The 10635-nt window shown below is 46.1% G+C and overlaps 1 protein-coding gene across 2 annotated transcripts in view; it reads right to left on the reverse strand.

Annotated features, from left to right (window-relative positions):
• Positions 1–865: 865 nt before the first annotated feature.
• The window catches only part of LOC139345759 (uncharacterized), an 11186-nt gene continuing 1416 nt past the window's right edge, over positions 866–10635 (reverse strand). Inside the window, exons 2-5 of one of the 2 annotated variants that reach the window (XM_070984572.1) lie at positions 5603–5686; positions 5126–5313; positions 3293–3373; positions 866–2270 (exon numbers count right to left, since the gene is read on the reverse strand). In XM_070984572.1, the coding sequence (XP_070840673.1) occupies positions 3299–3373; positions 5126–5313; positions 5603–5686 (347 nt within the window). In that variant the 3' untranslated portion in view covers positions 866–2270; positions 3293–3298. Of the gene's footprint in view, positions 2271–3197; positions 3374–5125; positions 5314–5602; positions 5687–10635 lie in introns of those variants that run through there. The other variant, XM_070984571.1, reaches the window with a different exon arrangement.

Genomic DNA, 10635 nt, shown 5'->3' on the forward strand with positions numbered 1-10635 from the left:
TTCTGTAACAGACATTTCTGATCACGATCAAAACTCAGCCTCACGCCGACACCAGGAACACCATGTGACCCCTGAGGGCGTCCTGCAGACGCCGTGCAGAGACTGTCTGACGGGGACAAGAAGCTCAGTATATTCGTGTAGACAGAAGCCGCTCTGGACATGATTCTTCTTTGTTGTTTTTTACTTTCCTTGTACTTGAAGACAAAAGTACTTCACCACATCTCAGAGGGCAAAGCTGTACTTTTCTCTTCACGACATTTATTGTTGCTGTCAGATAATGTATGATCACAGATGAACACATTAACCTGATGAGCACATGAATCCATCAATGACTAATCCAGTCATATAAACATATGTGATCCTGCAATATGAGAACTTTACTTCTGGAACTTTTGATGCTAATATTTTTCAGCTTATAGACGTTTTGAATGCAGGACTTTTACCTGTAATGTGTATTTGTACACACTTCTACTTTGAGTACTTCTAACACTGACCAAACTTGACTGGATGTTTAGAAAACGGACAATGTAAGACGAGACGTTTCTTCATATGACGACTGATTTCACTGATGAATGAGTCGAACACTGAAAACAGCAGCGACGCGGATTCAAACGAAGCTTCAGGATGTTTCTAGAGCGAAATGAGCGTCGAGGCGAACGTTTGGAAGAACGCCTTCAGGTGGAGTTAAGCATCCACTCTTCATCAGGACTGTGGGCGCAGCAGGTCAGTCCTGAGGCCGTTCAGCCAAAGCCATGAAGGTCTGACGCCGAGCAGAAGGACAGGTTCAGGAAGCAGAGACGTGAAGCCATGAATACGTGGTGATGAGGAATCTTCCAAACAGCAAAAATCACCAGAAGTTTCTTTTCCACACATTTTATTGCAAAACACAAACAAATGTGATCAATAAAAGGTAAAAATCTGTTCTAGATTGTTCTGAAAATCCTCGATTGTTCCTGAATTTGACTAAAAACTTTGATGAAACAGAATTTCTGCTGAATTTTTGAGTATTTCTAAACTTTTTGGCCACAAACATCCATCAAACTGAAACTTTCAGAAACTTTCGGACACAAACAGAAACATCACTCGCAGTTTTAACAATGTTTCTGCAGACTTTTAATTTGACGGGTTCTTCCTCTTCCTGTGCTGCCTCTTGATTGGCTCCTCAGAACAATCGACAACAGAAGAAGAAGCTAAGTGCTGGAATCTTTTCAAAGGTGGAGCAGTGGTGGAGATTTTCATCCACGTTAACGTCATTCGTTAAGATCGATGTTAGGAACTGGAGCAGGTACGGAAGCTCATTCATGACCAAACCTGTGAGCAGAGCCCATCAGCGCTTCAAACGCCTGTTTTCTTAGCAGTGAAACAGTTCCAACTATCGATCGATCAATCAATCAATCAATCAATCAATCAATGACCTTTTTTCTATTTCTATTGGGTGATCTATATTTAGGCTGTTTACGGTCATGTTTATACATTGAGGCCATTTGCTCTTTTTACGTGACGTTTCTTTGTTTTCAGATTTTCATTGGCTATTCAAAGTGTCAATCATCTGCACAGTCGGCTGTGATTGGCTGCATCTTTACACAGAGAGAGAACGAGGCCCTTCTGTTGCACCTGGACTCTCATTGGCTCTGGTCAGCTGAACAGATGAAATGGGAGATCCTAATTGATCCTAAGTGAGGTGTCAATCAAAAGGTCAGCGGCCATTTTGAAACAACATGTCGTCTATGTGTGCGTACTAATCGATCGGCACGTCTGCCGGCTGATTCGAAATGATAAAACATTGTTCTGGGATCATTTTAGCGTTTTGGATCAAATATTTTACGGATCGATCGACGAGACGTTTGCTGACGAACAGTTTGGACTAACGTGAGCCTCGTTTGCTGAGTCGCTCCAGTTTGAAGCGTTTGCTGGTTGAAATGTTTCTGTCGGTCGTCTCAGGAGAAACTGTGTCGTTTAACCGCCGGCGGCTGATGAAAGCTCTCGTTTCTTTGTCTCAGTTTCGTCATGAATGAACTTCCGTAGAGTCGAAGTCAAAGTTCTGCTTCTGTTCGGTTTCTCTGTGAAAAAACGTGATAAAGTTTAATTGCAGCGTTCGGTGAACTGCGGTGCCGGTAAAGCTTTGTGATTGGCTGAGCTCCGCCTGTAAGCCCGCGCTGAGGGAAACTGGCTGCCTGACGTCTTCAGGAGGTGTCACACTGCAGAGGTCAGAGGTCACGGATCACCTCTGATCAGGTGACCGCGCTGGTTCCAAACTGATCCAACATCAGCTGCGAACAGAGAGCAGACGGAGACGAGACGTCAGACATGAAGACATGTTGGATCAGGCGTGTCTGTGAGACTCGTGTGTCCACGGGACGGAGGTCAAAGGTCACTGTGAGTCCTCATGTGGTCTGTTTCTGTGTTTCAGATTCCCTGAACTAACTTTGAAGTTTGTAGCTCGACTCTGAGCAGAAGAGTCACGTTTCATCATCCTGCAGCTTTTATCAGCGACTCAAATGTCAGATTTATTATCGATCAGTGGAATTTTACCCGGAAAGTTTCCTGAAACCTTTGAGAGACGGAGGACACAGACCCGCTGACGTCGTCAGGACGTCACGAGAGACGGAGGACGCAGACCCGCTGACGTCGTCAGGACGTCACGAGAGACGGAGGACGCAGACCCGCTGACGTCGTCAGGACGTCACGACGTCATCACATGAACTTTATCAGGAGCAAGAACGTTTTGTTCCACAGCTGATCAGTTTCAACGCGCTGCGCACCGAATACACGTCCTGCTGCAGAATACTGCAGTACAATGAGCTGTACTGCAGTATTCTGAGCTGTACTGAGCTGTACTACAGTACACTGAGCTGTACTACAGTACACTGAGCTGTACTGCAGTACAGCTCAGTGTACTGTAGTACAGCTCAGAACAGCACAGTCAGTGTGTGTGTGTGTGTGTGTGTGTGTGTGTGTGTGTGTGTGTGTGTGTGTGTGTGTGTGTGTGTGTGTGTGTGTGTGTGGTCTCTCTGTCAGGTTTGTTCTTCTTCAACAAACTCTCAGCTTCAGATCTGAGCTGTGAGTCTCACCTGCAGTGTGTCTCACCTGTTGACTGTCTCACTTGCTGACTGTCTCACCTGCTGAGTGTCTCACCTGTTGACTCTCACCTGCAGAGTGTCTCACCAGCTGCCTGTCTCACCTGCACCTGTCTCACCTGCTGACTGTCTCACCTGCTGACTGTCTCACCTGTTGACTGTCTCACCTGCTGAGTGTCTCACCTGTTGAGTGTCTCACCTGCTGAGTGTCTCACCTGGTCTCATAGTGTTTGCTGTAGCTGTTGTGTGTTCAGGCTGATCAGGATCATCAGAGTCCAGACCAGCGTCCGGATTTCCTACAGACAGAAAACACATCATCACCTGCTGCTGATACGTGGAGGACACAACGGAGACGTGGCAGAGCTGCAGCTCTTTAACATGTGACCCGCTCACTGTGTCAGTGGGCCTTCCAGACCAGCTGATTGGTCCGTCTCTGTGTCAGTCCTGATCCTCTCTGACACAAACTGACCTGAGAACAGCTCAGAGTCAACATATTCAATGTTCTTCACTTAGCAGGTCCGCTAACAAATTTCTAACATTTCAGTTGAAATCTGGTGATGTCGTGGCTACATGCTAGGCTAGTTTGTTTGCTAACTGGAGCACAGTGAGAGCAGATTCCATGAAGACAATGTCCTCGTGGTTCTTTCATGTCCATGAACTGCAGAGCGGAGCATGAAAACATCGTCCTCTGAAGACATTTCTGTGGACTCTTTCTTCTCTGCAGTGGACAACAAATGTCTGCTGTGTGATTCATTTCCTTGTGAGTCACTGAGCCGCCTTTTCCTCTGGTTAACCTCCCCTCAGGCACCATCATCATCATCATCATCATCATCATCATCATCCTCCTCCTCCTCCTCAGACAGCAGAGACCACCAAACCACAGACCACAGATCAGCCTTTTGTCCTCTTCATGTCTTTATCTCCAGTTATTTACTGCTCAATTCACTTTGATTCAGTTTGAACTTTAAATCTGCACAAACAAGACGCTGCAGGACACACAGAGACACACAGAGAGACACAGAGAGACAGAGACACACAGAGAGACACAGAGAGACACAGAGAGACACAGAGAGACAGAGACACACAGAGACACACAGAGACACACAGAGAGACAGAGACACACAGAGAGACACAGAGAGACACAGAGAGACAGAGACACACAGAGAGAGACACAGAGAGACACACAGAGAGACACACAGAGACACACAGAGAGACACAGAGAGACAGAGACACACAGAGACACACAGAGAGAGACACAGAGAGACACACAGAGACACACAGAGAGACACAGAGAGACAGAGACACACAGAGAGACACAGAGACACACAGAGACACACAGAGACACACAGAGAGACAGAGACACACAGAGAGACACACAGAGACACACAGAGACACACAGGGACACACAGAGAAACACAGAGAGACAGAGACACACAGAGACACACAGACACACAGACACACAGAGAAACACAGAGAGACAGAGAGAGACAGAGACACACAGAGAGACACACAGAGACACACAGAGACACAGAGACACACAGAGACACACATAGACACAGAGACACACAGAGACACACATAGACACAGAGACACACAGAGACACACAGACACACAGACACACAGACACACAGAGACACACGGACACACAGACACACAGAGACACACAGAGACACACAGACACACAGACACACAGAGACACACAGAGACACAGAGACACAGAGACACACAGAGACACAGAGACACACAGAGACACACAGAGACACAGAGACACACAGAGACACACAGAGACACAGAGACACACATAGACACAGAGACACACAGAGACACACAGAGACACAGAGACACAGAGACACACAGAGACACACAGAGACACAGAGACACAGAGACACACAGAGACACACACCTCAGTTAAACCTGGTTTGACTTAAACCAGGTTTAACTGAAGTTTCGTTAAACCTGCTGCACATTGAGTTTAGCTGAGCTTGACTTTAAACCGGGTTTAAGTAGTTTGGCAGCTGGTTTAACTTCAGTGAATCTGTCGTTCTTACCAGACAAACAGGAAGTGATGCGGCACTGCGGACGTCGACCCTGCCCCGTGCTGTGGTTCCTGCTGTGGTTGCCGTGGTAACAGTCACGTCCTCCTCCTCTGGCCGTCCTCCTGTGTCCTCCTCTTTGGTGTCCTCCTGTTCGATGAACCGTTCGCTGAACCTGTCCAGGTCCTCGTTGCTGGCGTTACCTGAATGCACCACAGGAAGTTTAGAAACAGAGGAAACGCACCTGTCCACAGCGTCCGACAGGTGAGCTCACTGAGCGCGTGCGGCCAGGTGAAAGGTGATGTCAGAGCGTCCGACAGGTGAGCTCACTGAGCGCGTGCGGCCAGGTGAAAGGTGATGTCAGAGCGTCCGACAGGTGAGCTCACTGAGCGCGTGCGGCCAGGTGAAAGGTGATGTCAGAGCGTCCGACAGGTGAGCTCACTGAGCGCGTGCGGCCAGGTGAAAGGTGATGTCAGGCTGTGAGATACTTACTGTAGAAGCTGTACTCGAAGGTGGCGTTGTAGTCCGAGTCGTAGTCCGGAGCCGGCGTGAAGTCGTCGTACTGAGCCTGAGACACTGAAAACACAGCGATGCTAACGTCATCTTCATCATCTACATCATCATCATCATCACAAACATTCATAATGAAGACACTTCAGCTGATTAGCAACCGTCAGCTGAGTTGTGACCATGACGGAAGCTGATTTAGCGTAGCTGTCAGAGTTTTACTCGTTTCAGATGTTCTCGATTTCTCTTCATGGTTATTTTGTCTGAAAAGTCATTTTTGCATTTCTTCTCTCTTGTCTTCATAAGAGCTAGGCTAGCAGTTTGTGCTAAGCTACGCTAAACGTCTCTGTGTCCTGGTGATGTTCAGAGACATGAGAGAGGACGAGTCCTCTCAAGGTGTGTCTCATGTTTTTCCACCTCTGCAGATTTTTTCCATCACGTTTCATCCACCATCTGCCTTCAATACAGCTGTGTGTGTGTGTGTGTGTGTGTGTGTGTGTGTGTGTGTGTGTGTGTGTGTGTTAGTTAGACTGAAGTGTGCTGTGGGTGTCTGGGTGTGTGCTGTGTGTGTGTGTGTGTTCACAGCAGATTCCCAGCATGCTTCAGTCGTGGTTGAACAGACCTGCTGCTGTTTGTGAAGAAACTCCGTGAACGCCTCCTCAAACACAGCTGATCATTAAACCTTCTTTCCTTCCTCGTTCCTTCATCGTCCCCCTCTTCCCTCCTCCTCCTCCTCCTCCTCCTCCTCCTCCTTCTTCACTTTCCTTTTCCTGTGTGACCTTAACCTGACCTTGAACCCCAGTCCTCACCCTAAAATTTAATGATTCACATTATGGGAACCTGCATTTTGTTCCCACAGATCAGCGAGCCTGCACACACACACACACACACACACACACACACACACACACACACACACACACACAGTTACACTGTGATAGGAAACTCAGCATCTGTGTGTGTGTGTGTGTGTGTGTGTGTGTGTGTGTGTGTGTGTGTGTGTGTGTGTGTGTGTGTGTGACCAGGTATTTATCACATTGTGGGGACCAAAATCTGTTTCCACAGTCACATTGTGGGGACTCGCCTCCCTTATGGGGACAAAATGCAGGTCCCCTTAATGTAAATGATGAAATGTCAGGGTGCAGACTGAGGACAGGGTTACAGGTTAGCTAAGGTGAGGCACAGGGTGAGGAACAGGGTGAGGAACAGGGTGAGGCACAGGGTGAGGAACAGGCAGACAGTGGTTATGGTTTGGGTAAGGCTCAAGGAAATGAATGTAAGTCTATGTAATGTCCCCACAAGTGATAGAAACACAGCGTGAGTGTGTGTGTGTGTGTGTGTGTGTGTGTGTGTGAGTGTGTGTGTGTGTGTGTGTGTGTGTGTGTGTGTGTGTGTGTGTGTGTGTGTGTGTGTGCGTGTGCGCGCAGGCTAGATGTTTGTGTGATGGCAGTTTATCCAGATTGTTGATTCATGTCCTTGTATGGAAGGTAAATAAAGACCAAGTAAAAACCTTCAGCAGCTCTGCTGGCTCTTCATCATCATCATCATCATCATCATCATCAGTGAATCAGCGTGTAAACACGTAGAAGGATGAAAGAAAATCCTGCACAAACTTTTTCATGTTGAAACTAATAGTTGATCCTTATTTCTTTTTTGATAAGTATCCTAAGAATTATTATTAATAATAATTAGAATTAATAACTGTCTGAGGCTTTATGCTAACTGTCTTAGGCTTTATGCTAGCTGTCTTAGGCTTTATGCTAGCTGTCTTAGGCTTTATGCTAACTGTCTGAGGCTTTATGCTAACTGTCTGAGGCTTTATGCTAACTGTCTTAGGCTTTATGCTAACTGTCTGAGGCTTTATGCTAACTGTCTTAGGCTTTATGCTAGCTGTCTTAGGCTTTATGCTAACTGTCTGAGGCTTTATGCTAGCTGTCTTAGGCTTTATGCTAGCTGTCTTAGGCTTTATGCTAACTGTCTGAGGCTTTATGCTAACTGTCTGAGGCTTTATGCTAGCTGTCTTAGGCTTTATGCTAGCTGTCTTAGGCTTTATGCTAACTGTTTGAGGCTTTATGCTAACTGTCTTAGGCTTTATGCTAACTGTCTGAGGCTTTATGCTAGCTGTCTTAGGCTTTATGCTAACTGTCTTAGGCTTTATGCTAACTGTCTGAGGCTAACACGTTGCTAACACATCAGTGTGTTGACAAACTATCAGGTTGTTTGAGTGCTGACGCTTCAGGAGGTCAGTCTGGGATATTTTCCTCTCTAATAATTGACACGTTTGCTGGAGGTTTGCGGTGTCGCTGTGCAGCGAGCGTGCCTCGAGTCGTGAGACTGGAAACCAGTCCTTAAAGCGTTCCCAGTGCCTTCACTTCTACAGTCTGTGTGATGTCGTGACCTCTCTCCTCACACTGCAGCTCTGCTGCTGGAGGTCACACTGAATGTAACAGGAAACTTTTATTTTTATGTGGAGGAAAGAAAAACATGAAGGTTTCAAGACGAGACATCGTTTATGGAGAATTTATGAGGAAAAAGAAAGTTACAGAAAGTCAAAGGTGGATTTATGTTGCAGAAGTCCTGCAGGAGACGGATCACATGAAGAAGAAGCGGTGAGTTTGGAGGTCGGACATAAATTTACTCCCTCAGTCTCCAGACTGGCTGAACTGGTCCCAGTAGGGAACTGGTCAGAGTGGAAACAGTCATAAACTGAGATCCAACTTAACGAATGACAGGAAGCGTCCACAGGGACGCCGTCAGGACATGAGTCAGTGCAGCAGGAAGTACTCAGAGCCTGTACTGCAGTACAACTATGTGAGCATCATCAGGAAAAAGTACTTCAAGTAATCAGAGTACTGAGTGCAGTAGAGCGTCTCCTATGTCTGTTGTCCTCTTGAGACCAGTGACAAGAGGACAACAGACACAGGTGCTGCTTCCTTCTTCTCCACTTCCTGTTTCCTCCTGACACACACACACACACACACACACACACACACACACACACACACACACACACACACACATCGAAGAATTAATCTGATCAGTGTTGATGCTTCCACTGTGACCTTTGACCTTCAGGACCTCACATGTATGCTACATGTTAGCATGAAGCTCCAGCTCGTTAACATGGAATTAAAGGCTCAATTCACCCAAAATACACACACACACACACACACACACACACACACACACACACACACACACACACACACACACACACACAGTAGGTTGATGGGAACTGAGGGGGCGGGCTATGAATTGTAATTGTTCCCAAACAGGAAGCATGTCATCACTAACAGCCTGTCAATCACAGTTTCATACTGATGCTGCAGGGAGGAGGAAATGAAAACCAGGTGACACGCACACACACACACACACACACGCAATGCCAGAGATCACCTGTCAATCGAACTGTGTGGGCGGGGTTGCGATGTTTTCTTCTGTGGAAGTAGAAAGAAAAGAAAAAAAAGAGAGGAGGCAAAGTAATGACAAGAAGAAAGAAGAAGAGTGACGAAGAAGAAATGAAGACAGAAAGAAAAGGAAGTAGAGACGAGGGAGGAGAAAGGAGGAGAGGAAGGAGTAGAAGAATGGAAAGAAAAAGAAAAGAATGAAGGAGAAAAGAAAGGAAAGGAAATAAGAAAACTTCAGGGAAGTAGAAAAGAAAAAGGAAACAGAGGAAAGGAAATGAGAGAAGGAACAAACAGAGGAGTGAAGAAATAAATGTGTGGGGGGTCACAAAGAGTGAGGAGGCGTCTGTCGGCTCAGTCACATGATCAGACAAAGACACGAAGCAGCTGTTCGTCAAACACGCTGAAGCTTAAACTGAAGCTGCTGCTCAGGTTTAACTCTGCTGGTTTAACTCTGCTGGTTTAACTCTGCTGGTTTAACTCTGGTTTAACTCTGCAGGTTTAACTCTGGTTTAACTCTGCAGGTTTAACTCTGCTGGTTTAACTCTGCTGGTTTAACTCTGGTTTAACTCTGCAGGTTTAACTCTGCTGGTTTAACTCTGCTGGTTTAACTCTGGTTTAACTCTGCTGGTTTAACTCTGCTGGTTTAACTCTGGTTTAACTCTGCTGGTTTAACTCTGCTGGTTTAACTCTGCTGGTTTAACTCTGCAGGTTTAACTCTGCTGGTTTAACTCTGCTGGTTTAACTCTGGTTTAACTCTGCTGGTTTAACTCTGCTGGTTTAACTCTGGTTTAACTCTGCTGGTTTAACTCTGCTGGTTTAACTCTGCAGGTTTAACTCTGGTTTAACTCTGCTGGTTTAACTCTGCTGGTTTAACTCTGCAGGTTTAACTCTGCAGGTTTAACTCTGGTTTAACTCTGCTGGTTTAACTCTGGTTTAACTCTGCTGGTTTAACTCTGCTGGTTTAACTCTGGTTTAACTCTGCTGGTTTAACTCTGGTTTAACTCTGGTTTAACTCTGCTGGTTTAACTCTGGTTTAACTCTGCTGGTTTAACTCTGGTTTAACTCTGCTGGTTTAACTCTGCAGGTTGAACTCTGTTGGTTTAACTCTGCAGGTTTAACTCTGCTGGTTTAACTCTGGTTTAACTCTGCTGGTTTAACTCTGCAGGTTTAACTCTGGTTTAACTCTGCTGGTTTAACTCTGCTGGTTTAACTCTGCAGGTTTAACTCTGCTGGTTTAACTCTGCTGGTTTAACTCTGCGGGTTTACCTCTGCTGGTTTAACTCTGCAGGTTTAACTCTGGTTTAACTCTGCAGGTTTAACTCTGGTTTAACTCTGGTTTAACTCTGCTGGTTTAACTCTGCTGGTTTAACTCTGGTTTAACTCTGCTGGTTTAACTCTGCTGGTTTAACTCTGCTGGTTTAACTCTGCTGGTTTAACTCTGGTTTAACTCTGCTGGTTTAACTCTGGTTTAACTCTGCTGGTTTAACTCTGCTGGTTTAACTCTGCTGGTTTAACTCTGCAGGTTTAACTCTGGTTTAACTCTGCTGGTTTAACTCTGCTGGTTTAACTCTGCAGGTTTAACTCTGCAGGTTTAACTCTGGTTTAACTCTG

The sequence above is a fragment of the Chaetodon trifascialis genome, chromosome 17, assembly GCF_039877785.1.
Source record: "Chaetodon trifascialis isolate fChaTrf1 chromosome 17, fChaTrf1.hap1, whole genome shotgun sequence".
NCBI lineage: Eukaryota > Metazoa > Chordata > Actinopteri > Chaetodontiformes > Chaetodontidae > Chaetodon > Chaetodon trifascialis.